At 39.1% G+C, this 17500-nt stretch overlaps 1 protein-coding gene across 1 annotated transcript in view; it reads right to left on the reverse strand.

Moving 5' to 3' along the window:
• Positions 1-17500, reverse strand: part of LOC119576746 (nephrin-like) — a 65345-nt gene that overhangs the window by 28034 nt on the left and 19811 nt on the right. The window contains exon 5 of the mRNA XM_037924389.1: positions 12447-12606. Within this exon, the coding sequence (XP_037780317.1) occupies positions 12447-12606 (160 nt within the window). The remainder of the gene's footprint in view (positions 1-12446; positions 12607-17500) is intronic.

The following is a 17500-nucleotide window of genomic DNA, read 5'->3' on the forward strand; positions in this document are numbered from 1 at the left end:
TACATACATGCATACATACATGCATACATACAGACAGACAGACAGACAAACAGACAAACAGACAGACACCCAAGCAACCAACCAACCAACCAACCAAAAGAGAACCAGAATCCAAAACCGAAAAAAAAAAAAATCAACACAAAGAGAGAGAAAACCAAAACAAGAGCCAAGGAAGAGAGAGAGAGAGAACCAAAGCAAATATGAAACAGACAGACAGACCCAGACAGACAGAGACAGCTAGACAGACAGAAAGGATGCGGCACATATTTAGAGGTAATGGAGCAGACGGAGAGGACATTTGCATAACGCGGTCGGAAGAAGAAGCAGACCGGCCAGGAATGTCCCAAAAGAATAGTGGAATAAAAGTGGGGGAAGAGGAAGAGAGGAAGAGGATAAAGTGAGGGAAGGAAGGGGGTAAAGGAGGTAGAAGTAGGGGGGTAGGAAGAGAGAAGAAGTTAAAGGAAGGAAGGGGTAAAAGAGATGAAGGAAGGAGAGAGAGAAGAGGATGAAGGAAGGAAGAGGGGAAAAAGATATGGAGAAGAGAGAGAGAGAAGAGGATAAAGTGAGGGAAAGAAAGGGGATAGGAAGTGAGAAGAGGATAAAGTGAGGGAAGGAAAGGGGTAAAGGAGGTAGAAGTAGGGGGATAGGAAGAGAGAAGAAGATAAAGTGAAGGAAGGAAGGGGGTAAGCGTGATAGTCGGAGGGGGATAAGAAGAGATAAAAGAATAAAGTGGAGGAAGAAAGGAAGAGGGAAAAGAGATGGAAGAAGGGGAAGGAGAAGAGAATAAAGTGAGGGAAGGAAAGGGGTAAAGAGGTAGAAGTAGGGGGTAGGAAGAGAGAAGAGGATAAGGAAGAAAGAGAGAAAAAGAGGTGAATGAAGGGGAGAGAGAAGGGGTAAAGGAAATGAAGAAAGGGGAGAGAGAAGAGAATAAAGTGAAGGAAAGGAGGGGTGAAAGAGATAGAAAAGGAAAGGGAGAGGGAAGAGGATAAAGGCAAGTGAAGGAATGAATAAAAGAGAGAATAAGAAGGGATGAGAGAAGAGAATAAAGTGAAGGAAGAAAGGAAATGGTAAAAAGGAGATAGAAGAAGGGGGAAAGAAAGAGATAAGATGATAAAGTAAGGGAAGAAAGGGGTGAAGGAGATAGAAAAGAAGAGAAGAGAGGAGAGGATAAAGCGAGGTAAGAAAGGGGGAAAAGAGATGGAAAATAATAAAGCGAGGGAAGTAGGAAAAGGAAATAGAAGTAGGAAAAGAGAGAATAAAGTGAAAGAAGAAAAAAAGGGGGAAAAACAGTAACAGTAAGGAAGGAGAAGATAGAAGAGAATAGATTGAGAGAAGGAAGGGGTAAAAGAGATAGGAAAAAGAGAATAAAGAGAGGAAGAAGTAAAAGAGATAAAAGTGGGAGAAAGGAAGATAGTAGTGAATGAACTGAAGCAATGAAGGAAAGATTTTCTGAGAGAAAGAAAGAGAAAAGAAGAGAATAAAAGAAAACAGAAGAAAGGAGAGAAATATAGAAAGGAAAATAATGGAGGAGAGAGAAGAGTAGAGGTGAAGAAATCGAGGAAGAAAGAACGAGAGAGAGAGAGAGAAGAAAGATAACAAATAGAAGGGAATTAAGAAAAAAGGGAATTAAACGGAGAAATAGAGAAGAAAAAAGCGAATAAGGAAGAAAGGAAAAAATAGATAAAGGACTGAGCAAAGACGAGAATGAGAACAGGGGAATAGAGATAACAGGATAAAAATCGGTAAAACGAGGAAAATAAAAGTAGTAAAAAAAAAAAATGCAAATGGGAGACAAGAAAACAGACTTGAATAAAAAAAAAAAAAAAAAAGAAAGAAGAGAATGAGAAAGAAGGGAATGAAGGAAAAGGAGGATAAACGTAAGAGAAACAAAGAAAGAGAAGATAAAAAATAAGAGACAATGTGAAGATGAACAAGAAAAGACGAATAATAAAGAAATCAATAGAGAAAGGGATAAATGTGAAGGGAAAAGAGAGAAAAAAAGAGACAGAAAACTGGAAATAACATAATAAGAAAAGAAATACAAATTAGAGAATAGAAATAGAGAAAAATAAATAAATAAGAGGAAAAAGGGAGGTAGGGAAGAATAAAAGATGTAGAAACTAAAGAAAAAGGAGGAAGTAAACGAAAACGAAAAAAAACAACAACTGAACAGAAGGTATGATAAAAATGGAAAGGAAGAAAAGATCAGAGATAATAAAAAGGAAGGAAAGAACAAGTGGGGAGAATAAGAGAAAGGAAGAGTGGCGATAATGAACGAGGAATACACGGAAGAGCAACGAAAGAGATGAGAGCGGAATAAGAGAAGAAAACTAACGATGAACGAAGTAGAGAGAGAGAGAGAGAGAGAGAGAGAGAGAGAGAGAGAGAGAGAGAGAGAGAGAGAGAGAGAGAGAGAGAGAGAGAGGGGAGAGAGAGAGAGAGAGAGAGAGAGAGGAGAGAGAGAGCGAGAGAGAGAGAAAGAGAGAGAGAGAGAGGGAGAGAGAGAGAGAGAGAGAAAGAGAGAGAGGAATGAACGTAGCTAATGAACAGACAGATATGATCACCACTGAACAGTTACTCCGACGTTAAGAAAGTTTAGTCATTATGATAATGGCTAATGATACTATCAATCAAATTATAGAATGGTTATAGTAATTCGATAATGGTAGATGTATAACTGCAATGGTGACGTTGTTATCGCGGTGTCGGTAGGAATACATGATTATAATGTAATGATTATAGTGTTTATAAAAAATGTAGCTCATAGCAAAATAGTAATTATGATAAGAGTTGATGATGATAATGGTAATGGTAATGATAGTGATGATAATGATAATGATATTACTACTACTAATAAAAAAGAAGCACAATAACAATATTGATAATGGTGATAATGATAATGATAATAATAATGAGGATAATAATAACAGTCATAATGAAAGTGATTAGGATACTACTGCTAACCAAGAAGATAATGATAACAATAACTAACAATAACAACATCAATAACAAGTATGATAACAGTAACAACAAGAACAATAATGATGATATCAACAGTAAAAAAAAAATAACAACAGCGACAATGATTCTATGAATGATAAATAGCAGAAGGTGATAATATTAGCGAATAAATGAAAATGGAAGAAATACCGTACGCATGAAAATACATAAAAAACAAGCCGATACGAGAACATCATTCGCTCCTCTCTCCCCTTCTTATTCACTCCCTCCTTATCAATCCTCAGCACTCACGTCCCCTCCTCACCTCCCTCCCCTGTCTCTCGGTTCCTCTCCTCCTCCTCCCTCCCTCTCCTCCTCCTTCCCTTCTCTCCTCCCTCCTCCCTCCCTCTCACTCTCTTTCTCTCTGCCTTCTCTCCTACCTCCTCCTCTCCTCTCTCCTCTCCCTTCCTCTCCTCCTCCCTCCACCCCTCCCTACCCCCCTAACCTCCCCTCAGACATCTACCAGAGAAACATATTCTCTGGACAACATTAAAAGAAAAAAAAAGATTTCCCCATACACTCTGCGGGCCTCTGTGTTCTGAAGTTCCCTAAGGTAATTGTGGCTACAAATTCGGAGTAATCAATGAACCATATGGGGTTGGAGGGAGGGAGGGAGGGAGGGAGATGAGGGGAGGGGGGTCGGAGGGAAGGGAGATGAGGAGATGGGGACAGGAGGAAGGGGGTGGAGGGAGATGAGGGGAGGGAGGGGGAGGGAGGAAGATGAGGGGAGGAGGGAGAGGGGGGAGGAGGAAGGGTGAGGAGGGGGATCGAAGGGGGGAGTTGAGGGTTAGTAGAATAGGAATAAGAATGGGAGGAGGGAGTGTGTTGAGGGTAGGTGGGATGGAGGGTGGGAGGAGGGAAATGAGGAGAAGGGGACTGGGAAGGGGGGGTTGGGGGATGAGGGGAATGGGGTCGGAGGGGGGTGAGGGTGAGGGGGGATGTGAGACGGGGTAGTGTGTATGGCGAACAAAGGAGGTGAGCGGAGAGGGAATAAAGAGAGGCGGAGGAGTGGGAGAAGGGAGAAAAGAAGAGATGTGAGAAAGGAAAATAGAAAGACGGGGGAATCCGATAGGCTAAGAAGAAAAAAATTGAGAAAGAGGGAAGAACACACTAAAGGAGAGAGCGGAAGGGGGGAGAGAGAGAGAGGGAGAAGGAATATGAAAAGGGAGAGTCGAAGGGGGAAGAAAATGACGATGAATCAGAAAAGCAGAAAGACGTGGAGGGGAAGGGGATGGGGGGAAGGGGAAAAGAGGGGATAGATAGGGGGGAAATTGTATCCTCGTAAGTTGGAAGTTTAATGTTAAGTTACTTGCAAGTTATTGTCTAAACTTGCGCAATGCCCCGTGTTTTTTTGAAAAAAAAGTCATGGAGGTTGTATATAGAAGAGCGAGAGGGAGGGAGGGGAGGTATAGGGAGGGATGGGATGAGGGAGAGGGATGGGAGGGAGGAGGGAGGAGAGGAAAGGAGAGAGGGACAGAGGGAGGGAGGGAGGGAGGGAGGGGGAGGAAAGGAGAGAGGGAGAGAGGGAGGGAGGGATGGAAGGGAGGGAGGGAAGGAAGAGGGAGGAGGGAGGAAAGGAGAGAGGGAGGGAAGAAGGGATAGAAGGGAGGAGGGATGGGAATGAGGGGTGGGAGGGAGGGAGGGAGGAAGGAAGAGGGAGGAAAGGAGAGAAGGAGGGAGGGATAGGAGGGAGGGATGGGAATGAGGGGTGGGAGGGAGGAAGGGAGAACAAAGAACAGAGAGAATAACATGAAGTAAGTTGAGAAATGTCAAAGGTGAAGAAAGTATAAAGATATAAGCATCGTAAGTGAACACCGAGAGAGAGAGAGAGAGAAAAAAAAAAAAAAGTTTGAATCGAAAAGATGGGAGAAAGATAAAAAGATGATAGAGAGATAGAAAGGTAACCGCTCTGATTAATTGTGATAAATAGGTAGATAGATAGATAGATAGATAGATAAATAGATAGATAGATGGATAGATAGATAGATAGATAGATAGATAGATAGATCGATAGATAGATAGATAGAGAGAGAGAAAGAGAGAGAGAGATGAGGAGAGAGAGAGCAGAGAGAGCGAGAGAGAGTTGCCGAGAGGAGCCTCCGAGGACGAGGAAGGATATGTGGAGAAGAGGGGAGAGAGAGTGATAGAGAGAGACGAGAGAGAGGGAGGAGAGAAGAGGGAGAGAGAGAGAGAGAGAAAAGTAAATTTTTCACAAACACGTGAGCAGTAGAACCCAGAAAAGGGTACGACGTCGTTGCATGGCTCTGCAACGTGAAAGATTAGACGCCCCCGCCCAAGACATGTTGCTTGGGGAGAGGCCAGGGAAGGGAAAGAGGAGAGAGGAGAGAGAGAGATGAGATGAGAGAGGACGAGAGAGAGCGAGAGAGAGAGCGAGAGAGATGAGAGGAGAGAGACGAGAGAGCGAGCAGAGAGAGAGCCGGAGAGAGAAGGAGAGAGAGAGAGAGGAGAAAAGAAAAGAGGGGCGGGGAGGGAGGGGATATGTATGCAATATAATAGATGAGACAGATGATATAGAAGAGAGATTAGGATAGAGAGAGATAGAGCGATCAGAATAGAGTAGAGAGAGAGAGAGATGGCGATATATATAGCGAGCGAGAGATATATAGAAATAGATGAGATGCGATAGAGAATATAGAGAGGATAGATGAGAGCGATAATTGAGGAGAGAGAGCGCGGAGAGAGAGAGACAGAGATACATTTCATACACAGAAACAGGAGAGAGAAAGGTTACTGGGTAAGGAAGAGAGTTAGGAGAGAGAATCGAGAGAGAGAGATGAGAGAGAGAATAGGAAGAGTAGATATAGTGATAGATAGGCAGAGAGAGAGGGAGAGAGAGAGAGAGAGAGAGAGAGAGAGAGATGGATGAGAGTATAGACAGTAGAAATATAGCGAGAGAGAGAGATAGGACCATGAGCGAGAGAGAGAGATAGATGCGATAGATAGCAGAAAGAGATAGAGAGAGAGCGAGAGAGTAGAGGAAAGAGAGAGAGATAGAAGAGAGAGAGAGGATAGAGATGAGATTAGAGAGAGAGAGCTAGAGATAGCGAGATAGGAGAGATATGTATATAGTCATATAATGGAGGAAGATATAGATATGTAGGGGGATGAATGGAGTATATGTATAAGATATAGAGAGTAGAGATATATAGAGATAGAGATGATATAGGATAGATAAGATAGAGATGAGATATAATATATGGATAGATAGATTAGTAGTATAAGATCATATAGAGCATAGAGATAGAATAGAGAGATAGTAGATAGATAGAATAGTTATAGTGAGTAGTATTCACGTTGTTATTGAAGAGATTTCATGGAAGAAATAAATAATAAATAAAGAGATAAAGAGAATAATATAGAGAGGAGAATAGAGTAGAGAGAGAGAGAGATATAGATAGTAAAGAGAGAGAGAGGATAGAGAGATAAATAAAGAACGAGAACTGATAACAGGACGATAAACTGAGATATAGATAGATATATAGATATACTCTGAGAGAAACAAAAGAGAGATAAAGAGAGGAGAGATGGGGAGATATGCTATAGATAGAGATAGAGGAGAGATAGACATAGAGAGGGAGAGATAGAGAGAGTAGAGGAGAGAGATAGAGAGAAGAGTAGCGATGCGATAGAGAGAGATAAGAGAGAGAGATATATTGAAAAGGAGATAAGAGAGAGATATAGATAGAGGAGAGAGAGAGAGTATATATATATATATCGATAGATCGATATGATACATATAGATATAGAGGAGAGAGAGGAGAGAAGATGAGGATAAGAGGAGAGAGTGAAGAGAGACTAGAGAGATAAGAGAGATAGAGAGGAGACAGAAGATGGAGAGCGAGACAGATATAGAGAGAGTATAGAGCGAGAGAGAGAGAGAGATAGGGTATATAGATGAGAGATAGAGAGAGAGCAAGATAAGATAATAATAAATAAAAGAACTAGAACGAAAACGAGAAAGAGAAACGAGAGAGAGAGAGGCTAGAGAGAGGAGATAGAGAGATAGAGAGATTAGAGGAGAAGAGACGGAGAGAGAAGAGAGGATAGAGAGAGGAGTAGAGAGATATTAGAGTAGATATATATACAGATATAGAGAGAGAGATAGCGAGAGAGGATAGATAGAGCTAGGTAGGATAGATGTGCGATAGATATTGAAATAGAGAGAAGATATAAGATAGATATAGAATATAGTCGAGAGATAGTAGGATATAGAGATCAGATAGCTATGAGATAATAGATATAGAGATTAGAGAAGAGAGCGATAGAGAGAGATATATAGATATTATATAGAGAGGTATATATACGAGACGAGAGAGAGAGAGCGAGGAGAGATTATATAATATAATATATAGAGCTAGAGATAGAGATAGCATAGGTAAATAGATATATAATTATAACAATATAGGGAAGAGATAGAGCATATATATGATATAATATTGAGATAGATAGATAGATAATAGAGATAGAGAGATCTATAGAGTGATAGTGAAGATAGGTCCAAGATAATTTAGAGAAGAATATAGATAGAGATAGACAGATATGTTATATAGATAGATAGATAGATGTAGATAGATATATAAATAGTATATATGATAGATATAGAGAAAGAGAATATAGCTAGATAGATGAGATATGGTAGAGAGATGTACGAAGAGATAGAGAGAGATATATAGAGAGATAGTAGATAGAGAGAGAGAGAGAGAGAGAGAGTATAGATAGACTATAGTGATATATTAAATATATAGTAATAGATATATATATATAGAGATATATAGATATATCTATATAGAGTTATATATAGAGATTATATAGTACACATACAGCATGGCGAATAGAGATAGATAGAGGATAGATTAAGAGATTATATGATTATATATAGTCTAGAGATATCCCCCGATATAGAGAGATATATGAGTAGATCTAGAACTATAGTATATATATATAGGTAAGGATATATAGATATGTGATTAGTATAGATAAAGATATAAGTAAGAGCGATAGATAATAGATATGATAGATGAGTAGATAGATATATACATCTGATATAGCTATATAGATATAGTTAGAGTTATTTATGATATATCATAAATAAAATGAAATAAATAAATAAATAAATAGATAGATATAGATATGATAGAGAGAGATATATATATATAGAGAATAGAGAGACGATATATAGAGAGAGAGATGAGATAGAGAGAAATAGAAATATAGATGATATATATAGTGTACATATCTATCTCTCTATCTATCGATATCATAGATAGATAGTTATATGAACACACACATACACACGCATGTAGTGTGTGTGTGTTGGCGGTGGAGGGGGGGAGAGATTATAGATATAGAGAGAAGAGAGAGAGAGAGAGAGAGTAGAGAAAGATAGAGATAGAGAGAGACAGAGAGAGAGAGAGGAGAAAGAATAGAGAGAGAGAGATGAGAGATAGGATCGAGAGAAGTAGAGAGAGTAGATAGTATGGAGGGAGGTAGATGAGTCATAAATAAAGAAAGAAGTCGAGATAGAGAGCAGAGAGAGCGATCTTCTATCTATCGAGCTATCTATCTATTCGAGTGTATCCTATATAGTATCGAATCTATCTACTATCTATCTGATTAGCGTATAGATTATATATAGTGTACATATCTATCTATCTTATCTATCTATATATAGGATAGATAGTTATATGGAACACACACATACACACGCGTGGCTGGTAGGTGTGCGTGTGGGGGTGGGAGAGATAGGGAGAGAGAAGAGAGAGAGAAGAGAAGAGATAGAGAGAGAGGTAGCTAATAGAGATATAGTAGATATAGAGAGAGAGAGAGACAGAGAGTAGGGAGAGAGAAAGAAGCGACAGAGAGAAGGAGTAGATCGAGGAAATTATAGAGAGAGATATATAGCGAGAGAGAGGAGATATAGAAGATAGTATAGATGGAGCGAGAGATAAGAGAGAGATAAGTAGAGAGAGAGAGAGAAAAGGATGGAGAAAGAGAGAAGAGAGAGATAAGATATATATAGATAGACTTGAGATAGATGAGAGTATAGAGAGAGTGAGGAGAGAGAGATAAGACGAGATAGATAGAGAGAGAGACACACAGAGATAGAGAGATAGAGATATAGTATATATATAGATATATTATAAACCTACTATAAGGTATATATTAATCTATATAAATGTGTATATATAATGTATATAAGAAGATGTATACATATAAGATCTATATATAAGATATATATATAGTGAATATATATACGAGAGATATAGATATAGATATATAGAGATATATATAGATATTATAGTATTATAAACTATACAACACACACACACACAAACAAAATAAGTATATATTATATAATATATTATATGATATCTAATAGATATATATATATAGAGCTATATATTAGTAATTATATATATATAGAGGTAATACAAAACCCTATATATGTACATCTAAATGCAAGTATAAACGTCTGTTATAAAGTGAAACAAATACACAAACACAGAGAAGCATGAGGAGAAATCGAGCGCAGGAAAACGAACGAGGGGAGAGAGGGCGAGCACAAAGATAAATTTCCCGCCAGCATAAAGTTTCTTGGCGAAATATGTTCCGGGCGATTCTCGCACCTCAGAGGGCCTGAATCGCTAGGAATCGCCGGCTTCATTATATTTATCTGTACACGAGCAGTTTCCGCAAGATTCACGCGTACACACACACGCGCGGAGGGAAAAGGAGGGCGAGGGTGGGGAGGGGAGGGGAGGGAAGGGAAGGGGAAGGAAGGCGAGGAGGAGAAAAGGGAGGGGAGGGGGGAGAGGGGCAGGAGAGGAGAGGAGAGGGGAGGATGAGGGAAGGGAGGCGGAAAGGGGAGGGGAGGGGAAAGGGGCGGCGAGGGAAAGAGAGGCGAAGGAGAAGGAAGCAGAATTAGGTACGAAAAGTAGTGGAGAGAAGGGTAGGGTAGAGTAGAAGAGATAGTTATAACGAGAGAGAGATAGATAGAGATCTAGATATAGAAGATATATCGAGATATAGAAATATAGAGAGATAGATAGGAACGAGATAGAGAGATATAGAGATAATAGAGATGTTAGATAGATATTGAATGATAGGGAGATAACGAGAGAGTATAGTATGCGAGAGGATATAGATATAGAGATAGAGAAGATACGATAGAGTGCGATATAAGAGGGAATGGGGATAGAGAGAAGGTAGAGAAAAGAGGATGATAGGAGCGATAGTAGATAGGATATAGATCGAGGATATAAGAGATAGATAGTAAGGAGAGATAGAAAGAATATAGTAGAGATATAGACTATACACACGAGAGACACACGCACAAACATACGACAGATCATAAGACAGAATATATATAGTAGATATAGAGATATATATATATATATAGATATATAATTAATATAATATAGATAGATATATATATTATGAAATTAGTAGATATATATATATATATAATAGAGAGAATATATATATTGAGTATATATAAGTATATATATATACATACACAAACATATACAACAATTACAAAACATTGCGATACAATACATACAGACAGTGTAAAACATGCATACAGACAGACTAGATGTATATATATATAGAGAAGAGATAGATATAGATAGATATATGATTATATATATATATACCAATATAGATATTATATCATAATAGCTATACTAATATTATTATATATATGATTATTAGATATAATATAATAGAGTATATGTGTAGATATATATATTATATATATATAGCCGATAAATATAGATATGAGTATATATATTATATACGATAGAGAGATATATAATGATATAGGATATAGCTATATATATACTGTGATATATATCTTATGATATCTATCATATAAATTATTATATACTATAAGATTATATATCTATAAATATATAGATATATATATATATCTATATATATTATATATATATACACACGTACAGATATATACTTAATACATATACACATACATATACATATACATATACATATACACAAACATACATACGAAAGACATAAAATCACGTACACACGTAAGCCCGCAGATGTGAAATCCAAGACTGGGCTCGCATTGAAAGTAAATGTGTGTAAGGGAAATACGATGAAAAGGGATAAGGACTCAGTATGGGAGAAGAAGGAGGAAGGATGATGGGATTAGAGGAGACAGAGAAGGAGAGGAGAAAGAGAGAAGTTTAGCTTTGTGTGCGTGTGTGTGTGTGTGTGTTTGTTTGTGTGGTGTGGGTGTGTGTGTGTGTGTGGTAGTGGCGTCGTGTGTGTGTTGGTGTGTGTGTGTGTGTGTGGTGTGTGTGGTGTGTGTTGGGGGTGTGTGTGTGGTAGTGGGTATGTGTGTGTGTGTTGTGTGCGCGTGCGTGCGTAATTATATATATATAATAATTATCTATATATATATAATATATATATTATAATATATATAATATTATATATATGTCTATCTATGTGTGTGTGGTGGTGTTGTGTTCGGGGTTGTCTAATCGCTCTTTCTTTCTATCTATCTATTACTTATCAGCTCTATATGTTTATGTGTCTATTTACCTATTTCATATATTTCTCTATCTATCCCTTGTCTGTTCTATCTAGTTTATTCTGTTCATTTAACTTTTTCTTGTTTTCTACTTGTCTATCTATCTGTTTATCTATCTAAATATCAACATGTCTATTTATTTATCTGTCTGTGTGTATACGCCCATGTGTGTGTAAACGGATATATAAACAGAGAAAAAGACAAACAGACTAAAGATTTCAAAAGATACCAAACAACCAAACACGGAGAGTGATAATAACCAGAGCTCGTGGAAACTTTGCTTTTGTCAAGAATGTCAGAATGAGGGCTGGCGTTTGTCAAGTAAATATTTCTAAAAGTGATTTCTATTTTCTCTTCCACAATTGATACAAGTTGGGGGCTGGGGGGGGGGGGTTGGCTGGTACTCCTAGCTTTTATATAAAACTTCTTTCTGGTTGATTTTTTTTTTCGGTGATGATTCTAATAATGGCAGTAATGATTCAGATAATGTTGGTACTAATAGCTTTTCATCTTTAAATAATGATTCTAATATTGATAATCATGATTACTCAGTAACATTTGATATCTACTTAATTGATACTAATATCATGCCTGTATACAAATAAAACGAAAGGAGAACAACAACAAAAATTAACAACAACAACAAATAATACTAGTTCTAGTAATTCTATAACCTTTCATATCTAAGAAAATCAAACCTGTACATAAAAAAAAGAAATATTTATAACAACAAAAAGAAACAGACCATAAAATACAAACAAAACAAAACCGTCAGTCAATCAACCAAGAACCCCCACCCTCCCTTAACAGACCATCATCATCAAATGACTGAATCCCCCCCCAACAAACCGTCAATACTCACACTTCACGTCGAGCACAATGGGACGTGACACCCCTTTGCCCTCTGAGTTGGTTGCTCTGCAGGTGTAAGCGCCGGAGGAGTAGCGCCCCACGCGTTGCAGGACGAGGCTCATGTTGCTCACAATGACACCAGCTGTCGTGTTCGGGGCCAGGTGGTCTTCCTGATGGGTGGGGGGAGGGGAGGGGAAAGGGAGGAGGGAGAGATACACGTAAGAGTTAGTGGAAGATAGTGGAGCTGAAAGTGCGAGGGTTGGTGTTAAGGCGTGTGTGGGTTTGATTTGGTTTTTTATTTTGTGCGTGTGTTGGTATTGTATTAATATATATATATACTATTATATATATATATATATATGATATTATATAGATATATACTAGATAATATATATAGTCTATAAGATTATATATATTAAAAGATATATAGTATATATAGATATATAGATATATATAGAGAATATTATGTGTGTGATGGTGTGGTGTGTGTGTGTTGGGGTGTGTTGTGTGTGTTGTGTGTGTGTGTTGGGTGTGTGGTGTGGTGGTGTGTGGAGTATGTGTGTGTGTGTGTGTATAAAGTTAGTTTTTTTATATTGGTATCGTACTCTCAATCTCTCTCTACTATCTCTCTCTCTCTCTCTCCCTCTCTCTCTCTCTCTCTCTCTCTCTTCTCTCCCTCTCTCTGCTCTCTCTCTACTTTCTCTATTCTTACACAACCTACCTGCCTAATATTCATCTATATCTCTAGCCCTCCTCTTCCCTCACCCTCTTCCCCGCTCTTTCATGCATTGACACTGGCAATCCCCCCCCCGCTTCCTTGCTCCGTCTCGACCTGCTCGCCTCCCGCTCGCGTTTACTTTCACCTCAGACTCCCCCGGCCGCGTCTCTGCCCCCTGCTATCAAGGCTCCACCAACCCCCCTTGTCGCCCTAGTCCCCTATCCCCACGCCCTCTCCCCGTCCCCACTCTCTCCCTTCTCCACCCAATCCCCCTAGTCTACTCCCTCTCTCCTTCCCCACGTCTGCCCGGCTCACATCCAACCCACGCCGTGCTGCCCACAACCACCCTCCCCTCCTCTCCTCCCTGTGTTCTCCATCCTATTGCCCTCTCACCAACCCCCGGCCTCTCTCCACTTCTCCGCCAACCCCCCCCCCTTTCTCCCTTTCTGTACCCTTCTCTCTCCTGTCACCTTCTCCACTCGCTATCTTACTCCCCTCAACCCCCTAGTCTCGCACGTCATTCCACCAATCCCCCTCTGGAGCCCTTCTCCCCTTCTCTCTCCCTTGCCTCCTCCCCCACTCTATTCCTGTCTACCCAATCCCAGTCAGCTCTCCCGCGCCACAATCCCCCTCTTTCTCCCTTCTCCACCAATCCCCCTTTCTCTCCCTTCTCCACCAACCCCCTACTCTCTTCCTTCTCCCTTTCCCCACTCTCTCCCCTCTCCACCAACCCCCCTCTTTCTCCCTTCTCTCTCCCCTCTCCGCCAATCCCCCACTCTCTCCCTTCTCCACCAATCCCCCTCTCTCTCCCTTCTCCCACCAATCCCCCTCTTTCTCCCTTCTCTCCCCCCCCCCCCCCCCGAGCATTAGAGAGAGAGATCTCCGTCGCCAATCCAATGGGATTCGAATTTCCTCTTCAGCAGTCATTCATCTCACGCCAGCCAGCATGACTTTTTCCTTCTCTTGGCCTTTGGTATCGATTAGGAGACGGGTCTGTGTGTGCGTGGGTGTGTGTCTGTGTGTTTGTGTTTATGGTTTATGAGTGTGGTTATCCTAGGTTTATTTGTTTGTCTGTTTGGTGAGTTTTGTTTTGTGTTTGTTCTGTATGATTTTTTGTTCGTCATGGATATATACATATTATGTGTATATATTGTATATGTATATATATATATACTATATATTTATAAATAGTATATATCTTCATATATACTATATATAGATATATATATATATATATATAGATCAAATATGATATATTATAATGATAATCATATATAGATATATAGATATAGTCTTATTAGCTATTATATACCTATATATAATATATGATATATAATATATAATTATATCATATTATATATATATATATATAGATATAGATATAATAGACATATATATAATAAATATATATAAATATATATATATAATATAATAGATCTATATAGATAAAGATGTATGTATATATATCACAAACACACGCTAACACACCCACACCCACATAAACAGATACACACAAACACACATACACACACACACACACATACAACACACACACCAACACAACACACACACAACGACACACATACACACACACACACACACACACACACACACACACACACACACACACACACACACACACGCACACACACACAAAACGGCTTACTTCACTCTTAATCGACAAAAATGGCAAACTCTTAACCATCGATAGATGTCGCAATACGTTTCGTATGAACGAAAACCGCAAATTGATGTATAAAACTGGAATTTTATCAATTTTTTCATTTATATTTATATATATTTTCCCATTTGTTTCCATTTCGAGGTAATCATTTTTATTATATATATATATATTTTTTTAATCTGAACTTTTTCCCCGGAAATAACATCAAGAGGGAGAGCGAAATATTAGTTTTTATTTGATTAAAAATCTCACTTAGGACAAGTAGGCATTTGAACATTCCGTTTATTTAATTATATTTAATTACGTATGTGAGAATTTTTTTCTTTTTCTTTTTTTAAACTCGTTATGTGTGCTTTTGATTATTCATATCTTTTTGCATTTCATCTTTATATAAGCATCCTCTTTTTTTTCGAATACGTGATAATAATAAATAAATCACAAGAATAATAGAATAATAATTAATAATTAATATTAATAATAATGAATAATATAATAGTATATATTATTATTATCAGTATCATTATTATCTTATTATTATTATTATCATAATTATATTTATTATCTGTGTACATATTTGTTTTGCTTTTTAATTTTTTAAATATTTGTTACATATTTTCTTTATTATCACTTTTATTTTTATTTCTCATGTCCCTTTCAGTTCGCTTGCTCTGGTATCTTCTTTTTCTCTCAGTCCCTTCATTTATTCTAGTTTCCTCTGCATGTTTTCTCTCCCTTTCTCTCACTTCCCTTCTTCTCAATTTGGTCTCCATCATTTTCTGTTTTGCTCTTCCCCTCTTTCTCCTTTTCCTTCTCTCCTCTTCTCTCCTCTGTTTCCTTTTCGTCTCTCTAATCTTTCCCCTCGTTAGTGTTAGCAATCAATCTCCTTATTTACTAGATATTCTCTCTCTATATTCCTTGTTTTCTGTTTCCCTTCTCTGGTGTTTAATCCTAATCCTAGTTATACTCTTTCTTTTAGCTTTCTTCTCATCTCTCTTCTCTCTCTTCTCTCTCTTCTCTTTCTTACACTCCTAGCAGCTTTTTCTTCCTTTCCCTCCTCCCTCTCTTTTCTCCCTCTCTTTATCACGCCTTCTCCTCCTCATCTTTCCTCCCTCCCTCTCTCTCCTAATCTCTCCTCCTCTCCCTTCTTCCTCCCTCTCTCCCTCTCTTTCTTTCTCCTTCTCTCCCTCCTTCCTCCCTCCTTTCTTCCCTCTCTTTCTTTCTACTCCTCCCACTCCTTCCTCCCACCTTCCCTCCCTCTCTCAATCCTTCCTCCTTCCCTTCCTCCTTCTTCCTTCCATCTCGTTATCATTCCTCCTCCCCTTCCTCCTTCTTCCTTCCTCCTCGTTATCATTCCTTCTCCCCTTCCTTCTTCTCCTTTCTCCTTCACATTCATCTTCCTCAACCCTCCTCTTGACCCAAAATCTCTCTTAATATTTTAGAGCAGGATGCGTTGTTCCTTGAGCTCCTCCATGAAAATGCTGTTATCTCTCTCTCTCTCTCTCTCTTTCTGTCTCTCTCTCTCTCTCTCTCTATCTCTCGCTCGCTCGCTCGCTCGCTCTTTCTTTCTTTCTCTCTCTCTCTCTCCTTCTCTCTATACTCTCTCTCTTCTCTCTCTCTCTCACTGCTCTCTCTCTCTGCTCGCTCTCTCTCACAGCTCTCTCTCTCTCTCTCGTCACTACGTCTCGCTTCTTATTTTCTTCATTCTTTCTCCCTCTCTGTGTCTTGTGCGGGATCGCCTGTCTATCTCATTCTTCTCTCTGCTCTCTCTCTAGCTCTCTATCTCTCTCCGCTCTCTCTCTCCTCTCTCTCTCCTTCTCTCGTCTGGTGTTGTGTGTGTGTGTGTGTGTGTGTGGTGGTGTCTGTCTCTGTCTGTTTGTCAGTCAGTCTGTCTGTTTGTTTGTCTGTTTTGTCTGTCTGTCTCTCTCTCCGCTCTCTCTCTCTCGCTCTCTCTATCTCTCCTCTCCTCTCTCATCTCTACTTCTCTATCTTCTCTATCTATCTATTATCTATCTCATCTTATCTCCACCCTGTGTCTCTCTGGTCTCTCTCTGTCTCTGATCTGTCTCTCTCTCTCTCGTGTCTCTCGTCTGTCTGTCTGTCTGTCTGTCTGTTGTCTGTCTGTCTGTCTGTATGTCTCCTCTCTCTCTCTCTCTCTCTCTCTCTCCTCTCTTCTACTCTCACTCTCTCTCCACCTCTATCTCTCACCGCTCTCTCTCTCTCTCTCTTCTCTCTTGTCTCTCTCTCTCCTCTCTCTCTTTCTCTCATCCTCTCTCTCTCTCTTACCCTCCTTCTCCTCTTCTTCTCCCTCAGCGGAAGAACTAAGGGGAAGGGATAAGAAGAGTGAAAGAGGTAAGCAGAGAGGAAGTTAAAAGGGAGAACAAGGGAAGAAAAGGAAAAAAAAAAAAAACTAGTGGGATAGTTGAGCGGATAAGGCAAGGAAATGAGGATGTAACAGGGAGAAAGGCAAAGAGAAGGCAACGAGAGAAAAGGGTGAGCCAAAGGGGAAAGGGAGGGGAGGAAGGTAATAAGAGGGGTATAAAAAAAAGGGTAGAAGTTTGGTAGCAGGCTGCGAGGAGAAGAATTAAAATGTCTTATTTTTTAAAATGGATTTGTTTTTTTTTTTTTTTTTTTTTTTGGGAAAGGGACACCTGAAAATAATATA

Source organism: Penaeus monodon, chromosome 9, assembly GCF_015228065.2.
Source record: "Penaeus monodon isolate SGIC_2016 chromosome 9, NSTDA_Pmon_1, whole genome shotgun sequence".
Taxonomy (NCBI): domain Eukaryota; kingdom Metazoa; phylum Arthropoda; class Malacostraca; order Decapoda; family Penaeidae; genus Penaeus; species Penaeus monodon.